The sequence below is a fragment of the Poecile atricapillus genome, chromosome 39 (genome assembly GCF_030490865.1).
Source record: "Poecile atricapillus isolate bPoeAtr1 chromosome 39, bPoeAtr1.hap1, whole genome shotgun sequence".
In the NCBI taxonomy this organism is placed as follows: Eukaryota; Metazoa; Chordata; class Aves; order Passeriformes; family Paridae; genus Poecile; species Poecile atricapillus.
In genome coordinates this window covers 226422-247148 of record NC_081287.1, presented here as the reverse complement: position 1 = coordinate 247148, position 20727 = coordinate 226422, and the positions used below count along the sequence as shown (strand labels likewise).

The 20727-nt window shown below is 63.5% G+C and overlaps 2 protein-coding genes across 7 annotated transcripts; one reads left to right on the top strand and one right to left on the bottom strand.

The window, feature by feature from the left end:
- Positions 1-571: 571 nt before the first annotated feature.
- VAV1 (vav guanine nucleotide exchange factor 1) lies at positions 572-20153 on the bottom strand. 6 transcript variants are annotated; one of them, XM_058861770.1, is made up of 29 exons: positions 19435-20153; positions 18826-19392; positions 17923-18775; positions 17047-17163; positions 16904-16962; positions 16335-16400; positions 15918-16026; positions 15011-15100; positions 14685-14753; positions 14084-14184; positions 13635-13731; positions 12969-13064; positions 12056-12124; positions 11548-11634; positions 10805-10890; positions 10377-10509; positions 9534-9643; positions 9326-9427; positions 8528-8625; positions 7596-7612; positions 7391-7436; positions 7138-7274; positions 6130-6195; positions 5959-5990; positions 4796-4912; positions 3509-3596; positions 2138-2252; positions 1430-1578; positions 572-644 (listed from the first exon to the last, which is right to left on the bottom strand). In XM_058861770.1, the coding sequence occupies exons 3-29, from the start codon at positions 18124-18126 to the stop codon at positions 591-593; spliced, it is 2514 nt and encodes an 837-aa protein (XP_058717753.1). In that variant the 5' UTR covers positions 18127-18775; positions 18826-19392; positions 19435-20153; the 3' UTR covers positions 572-590. The 6 variants fall into 6 exon arrangements, with proteins under 6 accessions (XP_058717753.1, XP_058717751.1, XP_058717752.1 ...); XM_058861768.1 differs by having other exon boundaries at positions 17923-19243; XM_058861769.1 differs by having other exon boundaries at positions 17923-19240.
- On the top strand, positions 19574-20727 carry LOC131591214 (collagen alpha-1(I) chain-like). The gene is made up of 3 exons (XM_058861693.1): positions 19574-20070; positions 20123-20176; positions 20550-20727. Exons 1-3 carry the CDS (start codon positions 19574-19576, stop codon positions 20725-20727), a joined length of 729 nt encoding a protein of 242 aa, XP_058717676.1.

The window sequence follows — 20727 nt, the reverse complement described above, 5'->3', positions numbered from 1 at the left end:
CGGAATTCCCCAGATCCCGGAATTCCCGAGGCGCCGCCGCTCCCGGCTCCATCCCCGGGCTCCATCCCCAGGCTCCGGCCCTGACCTTTGCCCCCGGCCGGACTCTCCGCGTGCCCGGAATTTCCTGGAATTCCCCTTTTTTGGGGCCTTTTCCCGTAAAATTCCTCCCCCCCTCACCCCTCCCCGGAGCTCTTCCTCACCCTCCTCACCCTCCTCATCCTCCTCATCCTCATCCTCCTCATCCTCATCCTCCTCATCCTCGTTTATTGTCCCTCCCGCGCGGGAAGAGCCGTAAATTACCGGGATCGGGGACACGGGGGTGGCACCGGTGGGGGGGTGACAATGACAGGGAGGTGACAGTGACAGTGACTCGGGGGTGACAGGGAGGTGACAATGACAGTGACAGGGAGGTGACAGTGACAGGGGGGTGACAGTGACAGTGACAGGGGGGTGACAGTGACAGTGACAGGGAGGTGACAGTGACAGTGACAGTGACACGGGGGTGACAGGGAGGTGACAGTGACAGTGACAGGGGGGTGACAGGGAGGTGACAGTGACAGGGAGGTGACAGTGACAGGGACGCGTCGCTCTCAGCAATAATCCGAATATTCCTCGTCCACGTAATTGGCGGGAAACCACCCGACCTGGGGAGGGGGGACAGGGGCTCAGGGACCCGAGTGTCCCCAGGGTGTCCCCAGGGGGTGGGGACAGGGACAGGGGTGTCCCCAGGCCATTCCCAGTGTTCCCAGGCTGACCCCAGGTGTCCCCCGGCTGTCCCCGCTGTCCCCCGGTGTCCCCAGGATGTCCCCAGGATGTTCCCAGGTGTCCCCCGCTGTCCCCAGGTGTCCCCCGCTGTCCCCCGCCTGTCCCCCGGCTGTCCCCGCTGTCCCCGCTGTCCCCAGGCTGTCCCCAGGCTGTCCCCCGCTGTCCCCCGGCTGTCCCCCGCTGTCCCCAGGTGTCCCCCGGTGTCCCCAGGTGTCCCCAGGCTGTCCCCCGCTGTCCCCAGGTGTCCCCCGGCTGTCCCCAGCTGTCCCCACTGTCCCCCGGTGTCCCCCGCTGTCCCCGCTGTCCCCCGGTGTCCCCCGGTGTCCCCCGCTGTCCCCCAGGCTGTCCCCAGGTGTCCCCCGGCTGTCCCCGCTGTCCCCGCTGTCCCCCGGTGTCCCCCGGTGTCCCCGCTGTCCCCCGCTGTCCCCCGGTGTCCCCGCTGTCCCCAGGATGTCCCCAGGTGTCCCCCGCTGTCCCCCGGTGTCCCCCGGTGTCCCCAGGATGTCCCCAGCTGTCCCCAGGCTGTCCCCAGGTGTCCCCAGGATGTCCCCAGGTGTCCCCCGCTGTCCCCAGGCTGTCCCCAGGTGTCCCCAGGATGTCCCCAGGATGTCCCCAGGTGTCCCCCGCTGTCCCCCAGGCTGTCCCCAGCTGTCCCCAGCCGTACCCTGCCGTAGATCTCCCCTTTCCACCAGCCGGGCTGTCCCCTCTTGCTGAGGACACGCACGATGTCCCCTTCCCGCAGCGACAGCTCCGTCCGGTCCCGCGCGCTGAAGTCGTAGCGAGCCTTGGCCGAGCCGAAACTGCGGGTGGCACCTGGGGACACGGGGGGGACACGGCCATGTCCCCAAAATCCCCAAATCCCACCCCAAATCCCACCCCAAACCCATCCGAAACTGCGGGTGGCACCTGGGGACACGGGGGGACACGGCCATGTCCCCAAACCCCACCCCAAAATCCCCAAACCCCGCCCCAAAATCCCCAAAATCCCCAAATCCCACCCCAAACCCAGCCGAAACTGCGGGTGGCACCTGGGGACAGGGGGGGGACACGGCCATGTCCCCAAATCCAACCCCAAAATCCCCAAAATCCCCAAATCCCACCCCAAACCCAGCCGAAACTGCGGGTGGCACCTGGGGACACGGGGGGACATGGCCATGTCCCCAAACCCCGCCCCAAAATCCCCAAATCCCCAAATCCCACCCCAAACCCCACCCCAAAATCCCCAAAAATCCCCAAATCCCACCCCAAATCCCACCCCAAACCGATCCAGAGCTGCGGGTGGCCCCCGGGGACACGGGGGGACACGGCGATGTCCCCAAACCCCACCCCAGTCCCCCCCCGGGGGTCCCCCCGTGTCCCCCCAGCCCCGTACCCGGCTCCCGGGGCCCCGCGGGGCTCTGGGGGTCCCGGTAGGGCACGGCCAGGGTCGTGTCCAGCGCCTTGAAACAATCCCGCAGCGAATTCCGCCGGTAGAACTCCACCAGCTCCTGCCGGCACCCCAAAAACACCCCGGGGGTCAGGGACCCCAAAAACCATCCCAGGAATCCATCCCGGGGGTCAGGGACCCCAAAGCATCCCGGGGAGGGGTCAGGGACCCCAAAAACATCCCCAAAAACACCCCCGGGGGTCAGGGACCCCAAAAACATCCCCGGAAACCATCCCGGGGGGTCAGGGACCCCAAAAACATCCCCGGGAGGTTCAGGGACCCCAAAAACATCCCCGGGGGGGTCAGGGACCCCAAAAACACAGGGGTGGGGGTCAGGGACCCCAAAAACATCCCCAAAAACACCCCGGGGGGTCAGGGACCCCAAAAACATCCCCAAAAACACCCCCGGGGGGTTCAGGGACCCCAAAAACATCCCCAAAAACACCCCGGGGGGTCAGGGACCCCAAAAACATCCCCGGGGAGGGGTCAGGGACCCCAAAAACACCCCGGGGTTCAGGGACCCCAAAAACATCCCAGGAAACCATCCCAGGGGGTCAGGGACCCCAAAAACATCCCCAAAAACATCCCCGGGGGGGTCAGGGACCCCAAAAACACCGGGGTGGGGGTCACTGACCCCAAAAACATCCCCAAAAACATCCCGGGGGTCAGGGACCCCAAAAACATCCCCGGGGGGGATTGGGAGGGGGGGTCCTGGAAGTTCTGGGGTGACCCTAAGAAGATTTTGGGGTTCCAGGGAGTTCCTGGGGAAGTTTGGGGGAGGGTTTTGGGGTTCTGGGGGTCCCGGGGGATTTCTGGGGAGGGTTTTGGGGTTTCTGGTGTTTCTGGGGAGGGTTTTGGGGTTTCTGGGGTTTCTGGGGAGAGTTTTGGGGTTTCTGGGGAGGGTTTTGGGGTTTCTAGGGAGGGTTTTGGGTTTCTGGGGTTTCTGGGGAGGGTTTTGGGGTTTCTGGGGGATTTCTGGGGAGGGTTTTGGGGTTTCTGGGGGATTTTTGGGGAGGGTTTTGGGGTTTCTGGGGAGGGTTTTGGGGTTTTGGGGTTTCTGGGGAGGGTTTTGGGGTTTCTGGGGAGGGTTTTGGGGTTTTGGGGTTTCTGGGGAGGGTTTTGGGGTTTCTGGGGAGGGTTTTGGGGTTTTGGGGTTTCTGGGGAGGGTTTTGGGGTTCAGGGGAGGGTTTGGGGTTTCTAGGGAGGGTTTTGGGGTTTCTGGGGAGGGTTTTGGGGTTCAGGGGTTTCTGGGGAGGGTTTTGGGGTTCTGGGGAGGGTTTTGGGGTGTCCCCGCGGGATTTGGGGTGCGGCTCTCACCACCAGCCCCTTGAAGGCTTTTTTCTCGGTGACCCAGTAGAGGCCCTGGCCGGCCGTGACCTTGATGTGCTTCACCTGCCCGCGGTACCTGAGCGGCGCCGTCACCTCCTGCCTGTCCCCTCCCTCCCCGAAATGTCCCCAAAAGGGTCCCCAAGTGTCCCCAAAAGGGTCCCCAAAAGGGTCCCCAAATGTCCCCGAAAGGGTCCCCAAATGTGTCCCCAAAAGGGTCCCCAAATGTCCCCAAATGTGTCCCCAAAAGGGTCCCCAAGTGTCCCCAAAAGGGTCCCCAAATGTGTCCCCAAAAGGGTCCCCAAAAGGGTCCCCAAGTGTCCCCAAATGTGTCCCCAAATGTGTCCCCAAGTGTCCCCAAAAGTGTCCCCGGGACTCCTCTCCCTCCTTCCCTCCCTCTCCCCCTCCCCACAGTGTCCCCCCAATGTCCCCCCAGTGTCCCCAAGTGTCCCCACAATGTCCTCACAATGTTTCCACTGCCCCCAAAAGTGTCCCAAATGCCCCCGGCTGTCCCCTCGGTGTCCCCAATGTCCCCAATGTCCCCTCAGTGTCTCCCCACTGTCCCCCCGCTCTCCCCGCTGTCCCCTCTGTCCCCTCTGTCCCCAATGTCCCCCGGTGTCCCCAATGTCCCCCAGTGTCCCCCCAATGTCCCCCAATGTCCCCCAGTGTCCCCCCAATGTCCCCCAATGTCCCCAGTGTCCCCAATGTCCCCGCTGTCCCCTCTGTCCCCAATGTCCCCAGTGTCCCCCCAATGTCCCCCAATGTCCCCAGTGTCCCCCAGTGTCCCCGCTGTCCCCTCTGTCCCTCACTTGAGGCTGATGGCGAAGTCCCCGGGCTCTCGGAGCCGCTGTCCCCAGTGTCCCCCCAGTGTCCCCCCAATGTCCCCAATGTCCCCAGTGTCCCCAATGTCCCCAATGTCCCCAATGTCCCCAATGTCCCCCAGTGTCCCCAATGTCCCCAATGTCCCCCAATGTCCCCCCAGTGTCCCCAATGTCCCCGGTGTCCCCTCTGTCCCTCACTTGAGGCTGATGGCGAAGTCCCCGGGCTCTCGGAGCCGCTGTCCCCAATGTCCCCAATGTCCCCAGTGTCCCCCCAATGTCCCCAGTGTCCCCAATGTCCCCCCGCTGTCCCCGGTGTCCCCTCTGTCCCTCACTTGAGGCTGATGGCGAAGTCCCCGGGCTCTCGGAGCCGCTGTCCCCAGTGTCCCCCCAGTGTCCCCCCAGTGTCCCCAGTGTCCCCAGTGTCCCCAGTGTCCCTGCTGTCCCCTCTGTCCCTCACTTGAGGCTGATGGCGAAGTCCCCGGGCTCTCGGAGCCGCTGTCGCACCAGGAAGGCGCCGTCGGAGCGGGGGGACAGAACCTGCTCGGCCCCCGCGCGCTCCAGGGGCCCCCCGAACCTGGGGGGGGTCGGAGGAGTCACCCCAAAAACCCCAAAAACCCCAAAAATACCCCAAAAACCCACAAAATACCCAAAAACCCGCAAATACCCCAAATACTCAACCCTAAAACCCCAAAAAACCCCAAAAAAAAACCCACCCGGGACCTCCCCCCGAGCTCCAGGGGCCCCCCGAACCTGGGGGGGCAGGGGGAGTCACCCCAAAAACCCCAAAATACCCAAAAACCCCCAAATATCCCAAAACCCCACAAAATACCCAAAATACCCCCAAAAGCCAAAAAAACCCCACCCAGGACCTCCCCCCGAGCTCCAGGGGCCCCCCGAACCTGGGGGGGCAGGGGGAGTCACCCCAAAATACCCCAAAATACCCCAAAAAACCGCAAATACCCAAAAACCCCAAAATACCCCAAAATACCCCAAAAATACCCCAAATACTCAACCCCAAAACCCCAAAAAACCCAAAAAACCCCACCCGGGACCCCCCCCACAGCCCCAAGGCCCCCGAACCTGGGGGATCTGACCCCAAAAATGGGAGAGGGAGGGAGGGGAGGGGGTCAGGGGAGGATTTGGGGGTTCAGGGGAGGATTTTGGGGGTCCCAGGTGCGAATTTGGGGGTTCAGGGGAGGATTTTGGGGGTCCCAGGTGTGAATTTGGGGGTTCAGGAGAGGATTTTGGGGGTTCAGGGGAGGATTTTGGGGGTCCCAGGTGTGAATTTGGGGTTTGTGGGGAGGATTTTGGGGGTCCCAGGTGTGAATTTGGGGGTCCCAGGTGTGAATTTTGGGGTTCAGGGAGGGATTTTGGGGGTCCCAGGTGTGAATTTGGGGGTTCAGGGGGGGATTTGGGGGGTTCAGGGGGGGATTTTGGGGGTCCCAGGTGTGAATTTGGGGGTTCAGGGGAGGATTTTGGGGGTCCCAGGTGTGAATTTGGGGGTTCAGGGGAGGATTTTGGGGGTCCCAGGTGTGAATTTGGGGGTCCCAGGTGTGAATTTTGGGGTTCAGGGGAGGATTTTGGGGTTCAGGGGAGGATTTTGGGGGTCCCACCACTGACCAGGGGTAGGCAGAGAGATCCGGCAGCGGCACCTGAGGGAAGGGGTGAACACCAAAATTGGGGTGGGGGCTCCAAACGCGACCCCCCCCAACATCCCAGAGCCCCCTCCCCAAACTCGGGGACCCCCCCAATGATGCCGGGGGGGTTTTTTGGGGGGTCCCCCAAACTCACGGCCACGAAGGGTCTGACGGCGCTGCTGGGGAACCAGCCCTGCTCCCCGCTGGCCACGTTCCGGCCCTGAGCGGAAATTTGGGGGGTCCGGGCGGGGGTCCCGAGACCCCCCGGGCTTGGGGGAGACCCTGAGACCCCCCCCAAATCTCTGGGGGTGGGAAGGGCCATGGGGAGGGGTCTCCAATGGTTATTGGGGTGCCCTGGGACCCCCAGGAGTGGGGGAGGACCATGGGGGTGCCCCCAGACCCGATTTCACATCTTGGGGGTCCCAAACCCACCCTGGGGGTCCCGTCCCCATTTCGGGGGTCCCATCCTCATTTCAGGGGTCCCATCCCCATTTTAGGGGTCTCATCCCCATTTTAGGGGTCCCATCCCCATTTTAGGGGTCTCATCCCCAGCCTGGGGGTCCCGTCCCCACCCTGAGGGTCCCATCCCCATTTCAGGGGTCCCATCCTCATTTCAGGGGTCCCATCCTCATTTCAGGGGTCCCATCCTTATTTCGGGGGTCCCATCCCCATTTCTGGGGTCCCATCCTCATTTCGGGGGTCCCATCCCCATTTTAGGGGTCCCATCCTCATTTCAGGGGTCCCATCCCCATTTTAGGGGTCCCAGTCCCCATTTCGGGGGTCCCAGTCCCCATTTTAGGGGTCCCATCCTCATTTCAGGGGTCCCATGTCCCCCCCAGGTGTCCCCCCCAGGTGTCCCCCCCGTGTCCCCCCCGTGTCCCCCCAGGTGTCCCCCCCGTGTCCCCCCCGTGTCCCCCCCGTGTCCCCCCAGGTGTCCCCCCCGTGTCCCCCCCGTGTCCCCCCCGTGTCCCCCCCGTGTCCCCCCAGGTGTCCCCCCTGTGTCCCCCTCGTGTCCCCCTCGTGTCCCCCCCGTGTCCCCTCAGGTGTCCCCCCCGTGTCCCCCCCAGGTGTCCCCCCCCAGGTGTCCCCCCAGGTGTCCCCCCTGTGTCCCCCCAGGTGTCCCCCCCGTGTCCCCCCCAGGTGTCCCCCCCGTGTCCCCCACCTGCCACCAGAGCTCCTGGGCCTCGGCCGCCGTCACCTCGATGACGTCACCGGGGCTGAGGCGCAGGGGGGGCGCCAGGACCCCCGGGGGGGGGGGCACGCCGCCGTAGGATTGGGTGCTCTCCATTCTGGGGAGTCCTGGGGGGGGGTGAACCCCGAGTCAGGACCCCCAAAAATGGACTGGGGGGGGTCGGGAACCCCAAACCCCCCCAAAATCTGTCCTGGGAGGGGTCGGGACCCCCCGGATTCCTCACCCAGCTCCTCCCGTTTCCGGTCGGGTCCCGGACGCTGAGATTTGTTCTGGGGGGGGAAGGGGACCCCCGTGAGGGGGGGAGGATTTGGGGGGGCTGGGGGGGGCCAGGACCCCCCCCAGAGACCCCCGGGACTCCCCCAAGGGATCCCCCCAAAAAAATCCCGGGATTTCAGCCCTTCCGGAGCCGTTTTCCCGGAGTTTGGTACCTTCCGTGCGCCGGAATCTGGGGAGGGGAAAACCTCGTTAGCGGGGGGGGGGGGTAATTAGCGCCTTTCTTAATTAATGATGGAGTAATTAGTAATTAACTGACCCCACCCCTAATTAATAATTAACTCTTAGTGTTTGCGCTCAATGGGCGGCCATCATGAAGGCATCGCACATAGCGGCCATTTTGTATCCCACAATGCCCTTTGGTGTCGGCCATTTTGTATCCCACAATGCCCTTCTGTGTCGGCCATCTTGTATCCCACAATGCCCTTTGGTGTCGGCCATTTTGAATCCTGTAACGCTCAGTGTCGGCCATTTTGAATCCCATAACGCTCAGTGTCGGCCATTTTGAATCCTGTAACGCTCAGTGTCGGCCATTTTGAATCCTGTAACGCTCAGTGTCGGCCATTTTGAATCCTGTAACGCTCAGTGTCGGCCATTTTGAATCCTGTAACGCTCAGTGTCGGCCATTTTGTACACCCTAACGCTCAGTGTCGGCCATTTTGAATCCTGTAACGCTCAGTGTCGGCCATTTTGAATCCTGTAATGCTCAGTGTCGGCCATTTTGAATCCCATAACGCTCAGTGTCGGCCATTTTGAATCCCGTAACGCTCAGTGTCGGCCATTTTGAATCCCGTAACGTTCAGTGTCGGCCATTTTGAATCCTGTAACGCTCAGTGTCGGCCATTTTGAATCCCGTAACGCTCAGTGTCGGCCATTTTGAATCCCGTAATGCTCAGTGTCGGCCATTTTGTACCCCCTAACGCTCAGTGTCGGCCATTTTGAATCCCATAACGCTCAGTGTCGGCCATTTTGAATGCCGTAATCTCGTGTCCCACAAGGCCCCACCCTCCCCCATCCCCCTCCTGCCCCACCCCCCGTTTCCCCCCTCCCCAATCCCACAATTCCCCGTTCCCACGGTTCCCCTCACCAGCTCCGGCCTTCCCGCAGGTCCCCACGCGCCCCAGGCACTCCTTGTGGGCGGGGGCCCGGCAGCGGCTGCAGCGATAGCCCTGGTAGAAGGTGCCCCTGGGGACACGGGGGGGACACGGAGGGGACACGGAGGGGACACGGGGTCACGGTCACTGGGGACACCACCAGCCACGCCCCACACCCACCTGAGCCCGCCCAGGACTGACCACTCCATGATGGACCCACCCAGGACTGACCAGTCCATGATGGACCTCACCCTGTCCAGGACTGACCAGTCCATGATGGACCTGGGCCCGCCCAGGACTGACCAGTCCATGATGGACCTGGGCCCGCCCAGGACTGACCAGTCCATGATGGACCTGGGCCCGCCCAGGACTGACCAGTCCATGATGGACCTGGGCCCGCCCAGGACTGACCAGTCCATGATGGACCTGGGCCTGGACTGACCACTCCATGATGGACCTCACCCTGTCCAGGACTGACCAGTCCATGATGGACCTGGGCCCACCCAGGACTGACCAGTCCATGATGGACCTGGGCCCACCCAGGACTGACCAGTCCATGATGGACCTGAGCCCGCCCAGGACTGACCAGTCCATGATGGACCTCACCCTGTCCAGGACTGACCACTCCATGATGGACCTCACCCTGTCCAGGACTGACCACTCCATGATGGACCTGGGCCTGGACCGACCAGGCTTGACCCACCTTGACCTCCCCATGACCCCCCCACCCCCTCCTCCAGCCCCCCTGGGGTCTCCCCAGGACCGTGGGGGACGTGGTTTTGGGGTCCCACCTCAGCAACATCTGGCAGGCCCTGCAGGACGTGGTGTCCTCGAAGGAGAACATCTGGAAGTCGTGTCCATCGGCCAGGGCGTGCTCGGGGAAGATGTTGGACCTGCCGGACACCAGGAGGACCCAGGTCCGGTGGGGACGAGCTGGGCCTCCCCGGGACCACCCAGCGGGGCGGGTGTGACCTCCCCCAGGGGGACAGGGCCACCTACAGGGCCATCTCGAACTGCTCCAGCCACTTCTTCTTCAGCTCGCGCGTCTTGAAGAAGAGCTCGTAGTCCTGCAGCCCGGCCGGGTCCAGCAGCACGAAGGTGTGGGACCACTGTGGGGTGGGGAGGGGTCAGCCACGCCCCCCAAATGGGGCGGGGTCACCCAGAACTGGGGATATTGGGGTCACACCCCCCTCAGTGGTGGGGACACGGACACCAGGGTTGAGAAGGTTATGGGGATCCACCAGGGTTGAGAAGGTTTTGGGGTCCACCAGGGTTGAGAAGGTTTTGGGGTCCACCAGGGACGGGGGTTTTGGGGTCCACCAGGGTTGAGAAGGTTTTGGGGATCCACCAGGGTTGAGAAGGTTTTGGGGTCCACCAGGGTTGAGCAGGTTTTGGGGATCCACCAGGGTTGAGCAGGTTTTGGGGTCCACCAGGGACGGGGGCTTTGGGGATCCACCAGGGTTGAGAAGGTTTTGGGGATCCACCAGGGTTGAGCAGGTTATGGGGATCCACCAGGGTTGAGAAGGTTTTGGGGTCCACCAGGGACCAGGATCCTGAGATACACCTGGGTCCTTTGGGAGGAGGACGCTGGGACTGGAGGGACACTGGGGTCCTGACGTCCCCATGGTGTCCCCGGACTGGAGGGACACTGAGGTCCCCCAGGCCCTGATGTCCCCACGGTGTCCCTGGACTGGAGGGACACTGAGGTCCCCCAGGTCCTGACGTCCCCACGGTGTCCCTGGACTGGAGGGACACTGGGGTCCTGATGTCCCCACGGTGTCCCTGGACAGGAGGGACACTGAGGTCCCCCAGGTCCTGATGTCCCCACGGTGTCCCCGGTACCTTCTTGCCGTCGCGGGGCCCGAGGCCACCGTCCCGCAGTTGGTGGCTCTGCAGCTCCACCACGCCCTTGGTCTCGTAGGAGTCCCCGCGGCGCTTGCAGATGATCAGGGCCTTGTCCAGCAGGAAGCCGTACCTGGGGACAGGGACAGGGTGGCACCGCGTCCCTGAGGCCACCACGGGGCGTCCCCATGGGCTGGCCCCGGCTCTGTGACAGCGCTGTCCCCAAGTGTCCCAGTGTTCCCATCCCTGTGGTGTCCCCATGTCCCTGAGGTGTCCCCAGGTGTCCCCAGGTGTCCCCAGGTGTCCCCAAGTGTCCCCAGGTGTCCCCAGGGGTGTCCCCAGGTGTCCCCAGGTGTCCCCAGGGGTGTCCCCGGGTGTCCCCAGGTGTCCCCAGCCCCCCCAGCTGTCCCCAGGTGTCCCTGGCCCACCTGTCCACCTTGGAGCGTCTCTCGGTGCTGGAGACCTTCAGCTCCCCGTCGATCTTGGGGCGCCCGAACTGCGCCAGGGACTGCGGCTGGGAACGGGAATGGGAACGGGACACGGGAACGGGACACGGGAATGGGACACGGGAATGGGATATAGGGAATGGGATATTGGGAATGGGATATCGGGGATGGGATATCAGGAATGGGACACGGGAACGGGACACGGGAATGGGAACGGGAATGGGAACGGGAATGGGAACGGGACACAGGAATGGGATATTGGGGATGGGATATTGGGGATGGGATATCAGGAATGGGACACAGGAATGGGATATCGGGGATGGGATATCGGGAATATCAGGAATGGGATATCGTGGATGGGATATTGGGGATGGAATATCGGGAGTGGGATATCAGGAATGGGATATCAGGAATATCAGGGATGGGATATCGGGAGTGCGATATTGGGGATGGGATATCGGGAATGGGACACGGGAACGGGACACGGGAATGGGATATCAGGAATGGGATATCGGGAATATCAGGGATGGGATATCGGGAGTGGGATATTGGGAATGTGGGGACATGTGGGGGACATGGCTGGAGGACGCGGGGGGACCATGAGGGGTCCCCAGGGGGGGGTCGGGGGTCCCCAGGGGGGGATCGGGGGTCCCCAGGGGGAATCGGGGATCCCAGGGGGGGATCGGGGGTCCCCAGGGGGGGTCGGGGGTCCCGGGGGTCCCCACCATGTTGTGCAGGCACAGTTGGATGCTCGTGAGCTGCTTCAGGGTCTCGTTGTCCCGTTTGACCTCGTTCACGCACTGGGCCAGGTCCTGGGGGGCTCCAGTCAGAGACCCCCGAACCCCCAAACCCCCCCTGGAACCCCCAAACCCCCTCCAGAACCCCCAAATCCCCCCTGGAACCCCCAAACCCCCCCAGAACCCCCAAACCCCCCCTGGAACCCCCAAACCCCCCCCAGAACCCCTAAATCCTCCCTGGAACCCCCAAAACCCCCCCAGAACCCCTAAATCCTCCCTGGAACCCCCCCAGAACCCTCAAATCCCCACCAGGAACCCCCAAAACCCCCCAGGAACCCAAAAACTCCCCCCAGGATCCCCCCAAACACCCCCAGACCCTCTAAAGCCCCCCCCCAAATCACCCAAATCCCCTCAGGACACCTCAGGACCACCCCAGGACCCCCCAGATCCCACCCAGGACCCCCAAATCTCCCCCAGAGCCCCCCCAAATCCCCACCCTCATGGCGTCCAGCGCCCCCCGCAGCCGCTCCCGCTCGGCCACCTCCGGGGTCAGCTTCACCAGCTCCTGGGGACAAAGGTCAAGGTGAGGTTTTTTTACTGATTTTTGATTTGGGGTCTAGATCGGGTTCTAGATTGTTCCAGACTGGGTTCTAGATTGTTCTAGACTGGGTTCTAGATTGTTCTAGACTGGGTTCTAGATTGTTCTAGATCGGGTTCTAGATTGTTCTAGACTGGGTTCTAGATTGTTCTAGACTGGGTTCTAGATTGTTCTAGACTGGGTTCTAGATCGTTCTAGATCGGGTTCTAGATCGGGTTCTAGATCGAGTTCTAGACTGTTCTGGACTGGGTTCTAGACTGTGTCCCCAGGTGTGTCCCCAGCTGTCCCCAGGTGTCCCCAGGTACCCCCAGGTGTCCCCAAATGTCTCCCAGATGTTCTCCAGGTGTCCCCAGGTGTGTCTCAGGTCCCCCCAGATGTCCCCAGGTGTCCCCAGCTGTCCCCAGGTGTCCCCAGGTACCCCCAGGTGTCCCCAAATTTCTCCCAGATGTTCTCCAGGTGTCCCCAGGTGTGTCTCAGGTCCCCCCAGGTGTCCCCAGGTGTCCCCAGCTGTGTCCTCAGATGTCCCCAGGTGTCCCCAGCTGTCCCCCAAGTGTGTCTCTAGATGCCCCCAGGTGTCCCCAGGTGTCCCCAGGTGTCCCCAGGTGTCCCCAGATGTCCCCAGGTGTCCCCAGGTGTCGCAGGTCTGTCCCCAGCTGTCCCCAGGTGTCCCCAGGTGTCCCCAGGTGTGTCCAGGTGTCCCCAGATGTCCCCAGATGCCCCCAGGTGTCCCAGGTGTGTCCCCAGCTGTCCCAGGTGTCCCAGGTGTGTCCCCAGCTGTCCCCACATGTCCCCAGGTGTCCCCAGGTGTCACCTGGAGCAGCAGGTGATATTTCAGCACCCTCTGCATGGGCACCATCAGCAGGTCCCGCAGCGAGAAGCGCCCGTTGTTGGCGCGCTGGGAGCACTCCTGGGGGGACAGGGTCATTGGGGTCACTTTGGGGTCATTGGGGTCACTTTGGGGTCACTTTGGGGTCACTTTGGGGTCAGTTTGGGGTCAGTTTGGGGTCAGTTTGGGGTCATTTGGGTCAGTTTGGGGTCAGTTTGGGGTAATTTGGGTCAGTTTGGGGTCAGTTTGGGGTCAGTTTGGGGTCACTTTGGGGTCACTTTGGGGTCACTTTGGGGTCAGTTTGGGGTCATTTGGGTCACTTTGGGGTCACTTTGGGGTCATTTGGGTCACTTTGGGGTCACTTTGGGGTCATTTGGGTCACTTTGGGGTCACTTTGGGGTCACTTTGGGGTCACTTGGGTCACTTTGGGGTCACTTTGGGTCACGGGGGGACATTGTGGGGGTCATTGGGGTCATCAGGACGGGGAGAGGGGATTTGGGATTTTTTGGGGCCCACCCGGAGCTCCCTGGGGAGGTTTGGGGGGGATTTTGAGCCATTTTGGGTGACTTTGGGTGATTTTTGGAGGTTCTGGTGGGGGGTTGGGATTTGGGGAGGGATTTTGGGGTGTTTTTGGGGTGTTTTGGGGCTCACCTGCAGCTTCATGCGCAGGTCAGTGCAGGTGGACAGTTGGTCCAGGCGCCGCGCGGCCGCTTCCACCTGGCTGCAGTAGCGGCCGTAGAGCAGGAACCTGGGGTGGACACCCCAAATCAACCCAAACCCACCCAAAATGCACCTGGAATCCAGCCAAATCCTCAGAAATCCACCCAAAATCAACCCAAAATCCCACCCAGGACCCTCCTAAACCCCTCTAAGTTCCCCCAAATCCCCCCCCAAGACCCCCAAATCCTCCTCAGGACCCCCAAAACCCCCCCAGGACCCCCCAAAATCCCCCGAGAACTCCCCAAATCCCCCCAAAATTCCCCCAAATTCCCCCCAAATGCCCCCAAAATCCCCCCAAATCCCCCCCAAGCCCCCCCAAGCCTCCCCAGCCCCCCCAAGCCCCCCAAATCCCCCCCAAGCCCCCCCAAGCCCCCCCGTACCTCTCCTTGTACTGCAGGAACAGGGGGGGCAGCCCCCCCCCGCCCCCCCCCAGCGCCCCCCGCAGCTCCCCCAGGAAACGCCGGTGCAGCTCCAGCAGCTCCTGCAAACTGGGGTTACTGGGAGCACTGGGAAGGGCTACTGGGAGCACTGGGAGCACTGGGAAGGGGTACTGGGGGTACTGGGGTTACTGGGAGCACCGGGAAGGGCTACTGGGGGTACTGGGAAGGGCTACTGGGGGTACTGGGAAGGGGTACTGGGGGTACTGGGAGCACTGGGAAGGGCTACTGGGGGTACTGGGGTTACTGGGAGCACTGGGAAGGGCTACTGGGGGTACTGGGAAGGGGTACTGGGGGTACTGGGAGCACTGGGAAGGGGTACTGGGGGTACTGGGAAGGGGTACTGGGGGTACTGGGAGCACTGGGAAGGGGTACTGGGGGTACTGGGAAGGGTTAATTTGGGTTAACTGGGGGGGGTCCTGGGAGAAGTGTGCCGGTTACTGGTGTCACTGGTGTTACTGGTGTCACTGGTCAGTGTCCCCCTGTCCCCTGTCCCCGTGTTCCCTGTCCCCTGTCCCCTGTCCCCTGTCACTGTCACTGTCACCTCCACGTTGATGAAGACGCTCTCCATGTCCTGGGGGCTCAGGAAGTGCTGCAGTGGCCGCAGGAAGTGCTGGGGACACCGGGGGGACACCGGGGGGACACCGGGGGGGACACCGCGCCTTACTGGGAGCACTGGGAGGCCCCGTGAGGCCACCTCTGTCCCCGGTGTCCCCAGTGTCCCCAGTGTCCCCCGTGTCCCCAATGTCCCCAATGCCCCAGTGTCCCTGCTGTCCCCAGTGTCCCCAGTGTCCCCAGTGTCCCCAGTGTCCCCAATGTCCCCTGTGTCCCCAGTGTCCCCAGTGTCCCCCGTGTCCCCGCTGTCCCCACCTGGCAGATGGACTCCAGGGTCTCCGTGTACCTCTCCTCCGTCTGCCGCAGCTCCTGGAGGCAGCAGAGCCGCCGGTCCACCCCCCCCTTCTGTGGGGACATTGGGGACATTGGGGACATTGGGGACATCGGGGACATTGGGGACATTGGGGACATTGGGGACATCGGGGACATCGGGGACAGCGGGGACATCGGGGACATCGGGGACATTGGGGACATCGGGGACATCGGGGACATCGGGGACAGCGGGGACAGCGGGGACAGTGGGGACATTGGGGACATCGGGGATATCGGGGATATCGGGGACATCGGGGACATCAGGGACATCAGGGGGACATTGGGGACATCGGGGACATTGGACGTCGGGGACGTTGGGGACATCGGGGACATCGGGGACATCGGGGACATTGGGGACATCAAGGACATCAGGGGGACATTGGGGACATCGGGGACATCAGGGACATCAGGGGGACATTGGGGACATCGGGGACATTGGACGTCGGGGACGTTGGGGACATCGGGGACATCGGGGACATCGGGGACATTGGGGACATTGGGGACATCAGGGGGACATCGGGGACATTTGGGACATTGGGGTGGTCCCCAGGTGGTTTTGGGGGTGGTTCCAGGTGTTTTTGGGGTGTCCCAGGTGTTTTTTGGGGTGTCCTGGGTGTTTTTGGGGTGTCCCAGGTGTTTTTTGGGGTGTTCTGGGTGTTTTTGGGGTGTCCCAGGTGGTTTTTGGGGTGTCCCGGGTGTTTTTGGGGTGTCCCAGGTGGTTTTTGGGGCGTCCTGGGTGTTTTTGGGGTGTCCCAGGTGTTTTTGGGGTGTCCCAGGTGGTTTTTGGGGTGTCCCAGGTGGTTTTTGAGGGTCCCAGGGGTGTCCCTGTCCCCTCTGGGGTCACACCCACCGTGGCCGGAGGGGTCTCGACCCTCATCAGGTCCTCGTAGATGTCGTCGCCATCGTCCCCTTCGGCCTCCACGCAGTCGTAGAGGTCATCGTCCTCCTCGGCCGTGTCACTGCCAGGGGTGGGGACAGCTGGGGACACCCCCGGAGCCCCCCGAAATCCCTCGGGCCCCTCTGATTGTCCCCAGATCCTCTGGGGGTCCTTTAATGTCCCCAAACACCCCCAGAACCCCCCTCTAACCCCATTAATGCCCCCCCAAAATCCCCCAATGTCCCCAAATGTCCCAAATGTCCCCAAATGTCCCTGACTGTCCCCAATGACCCCAAATGTCCCTGACTGTCCCCAATGACCCCCCGTGACCCCAGACCCCCCCCAGTATCCCCAGTACCCCCCCAGTATCCCCAGTACCCCCCCACTCACTCGATGAGGTCGGAGAGGCCGCTGTAAACGTCATCGTCCCCAACGCTGTCCTCGGACGGGAACGGCCTGGGGGGACACGGCCGGACACCAGTGACCCCCGGGGACTGGACACTGGGAACTGGACACCAGTGACCCCCGGGGACTGGACACTGGGAACTGGACACCAGTGACCCCCGGGGACTGGACACCAGTGACCACCAGGGACTGGACACCAGTGACCACCGGGGACTGGACACTGGGAACTGGACACCAGTGACCCCCGGGGACTGGACACCAGTGACCACCGGGGACTGGACACTGGGAACTGGACACCAGTGACCCCCGGGGGCTGGACACTGGGAACTGGACACCAGTGACCACCGGGGACTGGACACTGGGAACTGGACACCAGTGACCCCCAGGAACTGGACACCAGTGACCCCTGGGGACTGGACACTGGGAACTGGACATTTGGGACCCTCAGAACTGGACACCAGTGACCCCCAGGAACTGGACACCAGGGACTGGACACCAGTGACCCTCAGAACCGGACACCTGGACCCTCGGACACCTGAGTCCCGTCCACTCACGTGAGTCCTTTGCTCTGCGCGATCGGGGTCCAGGAGAGCGCTGAGAGCGTCTCGATCACCTGGGGACAGAGAGGTGACCCTGGGGGAGCCGGGGGTGACCCTGGGTGCCACCCCCAGGCCAGGACCGCTGACCCCGAGCCCACCTTGCCGAAGTCCTGGACATCGAAGAGGTCGAAGGCGCCGAAGAGCCGGTGCTTGGGGAGCCCGAATTTGTCGGCGCAGGCGGTCAGGAAGGTGCGGATGTTCCTCAGGCACAGGAACTGCGGTGGCACCGTCACCGCTGTCACCGCTGTCACCGCTGCCACCGCTGCCACCCGCCAGCCCCCTCAGTGTCACCCCGGCACCATCGGTGTCACCACCAAAATCAGCGCCTTCCCCTCCCCGCGGTCGTGGCCGCCGTTGTCACCAGTGGTGACGCCGTCATCTCTGTCATCGGCACTGTCATTGTCATCATCACCAGCACTGTCATTGTCATTGTCACCCCGTCAACGCCGCGATTGTCCCTGTCCTTGTCACCCACCTGGCGCCATCGCCACCATCACCACCACCATGATTGTCACCGTCACCAGCATTGCCATTGTCACCGTCACCAGCATTGCCATTGTCACCGTCACCAGCATTGTCATTGTCACCGTCACCAGCATTGCCATTGTCACCGACACCAGAACTGCCATTGTCACCGTCACCAGCATTGTCACTGTCACCATCACCATCATTGCCATTGTCACCATCACCAGCATTGTCATTGTCACCGTCACCAGAACTGCCATTGTCACCGTCACCAGCATTGCCATTGTCACCGTCACCAGAACTGCCATTGTCACCGTCACCAGCATTGTCACTGTCACCGTCACCAGCATTGCCATTGTCACCGTCACCCCCCAGCGCCACCATCATTAAGACGATGTCACCATCAATGTCCCCATGGCTGTCCCCATCATGGCCACCCCCCTCGTCCACAGCCACCGTGGTCCCTGCCACTGTCACAGCCTGTCCCCTGTCCCCCGCTCGGCTCTCACCTGTGACATCTGGGGCCGGGGACAGATGTCCCGGGGGGGCACGGCGCGGGGCAGGAGGGCGTTGAGGAGGTGGCACAGCAGGACCCCGTCCCGCAGCGCCTGCGCCAGGTCCCACACCTGTCCCCCGGGGCTGCTGGCCCGGTGTCCCGCGGGCAGGACGCGCGCGGCCACCAGCCAGTGGGCACATTGGCGCCACGCCTCCATGGGGACACCGGGACGAGCGGCTGCAGGTCCTGCTGGGGAGAACTTCAGTGGAGCTGGGTCCTGGTGGGGAGAACTTCACCTGTGGTGGGTCCTGCTGGGGAGAACTTCACCTGTGGTGGGTCCTGCTGGGGAGAACTTCACCTGTGGTGGGTCCTGCTGGGGAGAACTTCAGTGGAGGTGGGTCCTGGTGGGGAGAACTTCACCTGTGGTGGGTCCTGCTGGGGAGAACTTCACCTGTGGTGGGTCCTGCTGGGGAGAACTTCACCTGTGGTGGGTCCTGCTGGGGAGAACTTCAGTGGAGGTGGGTCCTGGTGGGGAGAACTTCACCTGTGGTGGGTCCTGGTGGGGAGAACTTCACCTGTGGTGGGTCCTGCTGGGGAGAACTTCACCTGTGGTGGGTCCTGGTGGGGAGAACTTCACCTGTGGTGGGTCCTGCTGGGGAGAACTTCACCTGTGGTGGGTCCTGCTGGGGAGAACTTCACCTGTGGTGGGTCCTGCTGGGGAGAACTTCACCTGTGGTGGGTCCTGGTGGGGAGAACTTCACCTGTGGTGGGTCCTGCTGGGGAGAACTTCACCTGTGGTGGGTCCTGCTGGGGAGAACTTCACCTGTGGTGGGTCCTGGTGGGGAGAACTTCAGTGGAGGTGGGTCCTGCTGGGGAGAACTTCACCTGTGGTGGGTCCTGCTGGGGAGAACTTCACCTGTGGTGGGTCCTGCTGGGGAGAACTTCACCTGTGGTGGGTCCTGGTGGGGAGAACTTCAGTGGAGGAGCTGGGGGAAGAGGATCCAACCATCAACTCCTGGACAGGAGCTGATGGAGAGGAGATCCTGGTGGAGGTGAGATCCTGATACAGGTGAGATCCTGATACAGGTGAGGTCCCGATGCAGGTGAGGTCCTGGTGAAGATGAGGTCCCAGTGGAGGTGAGGTCCTGGTGAAGGTGAGGTCCTGGTGAAGGTGAGGTCCTGGTGAAGGTGAGGTCCCAGTGGAGGTGAGATCCTGATACAGGTGAGGTCCCGATGCAGGTGAGGTCCTGGTGAAGGTGAGATCCCAGTGAAGGTGAGGTCCCAGTGAAGATGAGGTCCTGATACAGGTGAGGTCCCAGTGAAGGTGGGTCCTGCTGGAGGTGAGGTCCCAGTGTCACCACATCCAGAGCAGCACCAGGTGAGGCCCTGCCTTGTGTGGCCTTGGCAGGACCACGTCCAGTGATGACCCCCTGGGTGACCCCTGGATGACCCCTGGGTGACCCCTGGTGACCCCTGGTGACCCCTGGGTGACCCCTGCTGACCCCTGGGTGACCCCTGGACCAACCTCAGCTCTTCACGCAGCCCCCAGGGCTCGGGGGTCCCTTCCCCGCAGGAAGGGGAGGAACCGGAGGCGCTGGGGCCCCGTGGGGCCACCACCGGTGACAAGCGGCAGACGTCGGTCCCCGTCCCCCCGCCAGCTCCCGATGGCCCCGGTGGCTCCTTCTGCTGCTCCCCCAGGGCCGGGGAGGCTCCGGTGGCCCGGGGGACCCCGGCGTGGCCGGCGGAAGGCAGAGGTGGCCCCGGGGACGGCGGAGGTGTCGCGCCTGCGCCCCAGGGGTGCCGCGGGGGACAACGGGAACGGGGCCGTGGCTCCCGGGCGCCTTCCGGGGACCTTCCTGTCCCAGCAGCGGCACCGGGGAGCAGCTGCCACCACGGGCTGCTGGGGACAACGGGGACACGAGGGGGGACCTGGGCTTCTGGGGCCTGGAGCCATGGCAAGGTGCCAGGAGGGTCAAGGTGACCTGGACGTGGTGGCCCAGGAGGTCCAGGAGGGGCCCAGGAGGTCCACAAGGGGTCCAGGTGGCCTGGATGTGGTGGCCCAAGAGGTCCAGGAGGGCTCCAGATGGCCTGGACATGGTGGCCTGGACGTGATGGCCCAGGGGTTCAAGGTGGCCTGGACATGGTGGCCCAGGAGGTCCAGGTGACCCAGGAGGTCTCCAGGTGGCCTGGATGTGGTGGCCCAGGTGGTCCAGAAGGGCTCCAGGTGGTCCAGGAGGGCTCCAGGTGGCCTGGATGTGGTGGCCCAGGTGGTCCAGGAGGGCTCCAGGTGGCCTGGGTGTGGTGGGGGTCTCAGGATGGACCCAGCTGTTGGGTTCAAGGCTTTGGGGTCCACCCAGGCCCAGGTGTCCAAGCCCTACCCGGTGTCCCAGAGGTCACCCCGGCCCTGCCAGGGGTCACCGGGGGGTCCCAGGTGGAGGTGAGGACCCTCCCCGCCCCCCACCCCAGCAGCGTCCCCCGGTGTCCCCCCAGCCCCTGTCGCGGCCCCCCCTCGGGTGTCCCCTCGGGTGTCCCCGCGGGTGTCGCAAGCCCCGCGGTGGCCCCGCGCCAGCGCCTTCCCCGAAATGAGGAAGGACCGGGCGGCCCCTCCCCCACCCCCCCAACCCCCCCCACCCCCCCCAGGGGCACCCAAGGGTGCGGGACCCCCCCCCCCGACAGTGCCACCCCCCCCTGGCACGGGGGGTCCGGGGGTGTCACCCCAGCAGCACCGGTGGCCGGGGGTGGCCGGAGGTGGCCGGGGGTGGCCGGGGGTGGCCGGAGGTGGCCGGAGCCCCCCCCCCATGGCTGGGTTACCCATTAA

What these genes read in the sequence shown, in the direction of transcription:
- VAV1 (XM_058861770.1), bottom strand. Translation starts at nt 18,126, where the DNA reads ATGGAGGCGTGGCGCCAATGTGCCCACTGGCTGGTGGCCGCGCGCGTC. An exon ending in GCGTCTTCATCAACGTGGAG is followed by an intron (nt 14,185 to 14,684) that starts GTGACAGTGACA and finishes CCCAGTTTGCAG; the next exon opens with GAGCTGCTGGAGCTGCACCG. An exon ending in GGGCGCTGGACGCCATGAGG is followed by an intron (nt 11,635 to 12,055) that starts GTGGGGATTTGG and finishes GGAGCCCCCCAG; the next exon opens with GACCTGGCCCAGTGCGTGAA.
- LOC131591214 (XM_058861693.1), top strand. Translation starts at nt 19,574, where the DNA reads ATGGCCCCGGTGGCTCCTTCTGCTGCTCCCCCAGGGCCGGGGAGGCTC. An exon ending in TGGTGGCCCAGGAGGTCCAG is followed by an intron (nt 20,071 to 20,122) that starts GTGACCCAGGAG and finishes CAGGTGGTCCAG; the next exon opens with AAGGGCTCCAGGTGGTCCAG. An exon ending in GCCTGGATGTGGTGGCCCAG is followed by an intron (nt 20,177 to 20,549) that starts GTGGTCCAGGAG and finishes CACCCCCCCCAG; the next exon opens with GGGCACCCAAGGGTGCGGGA.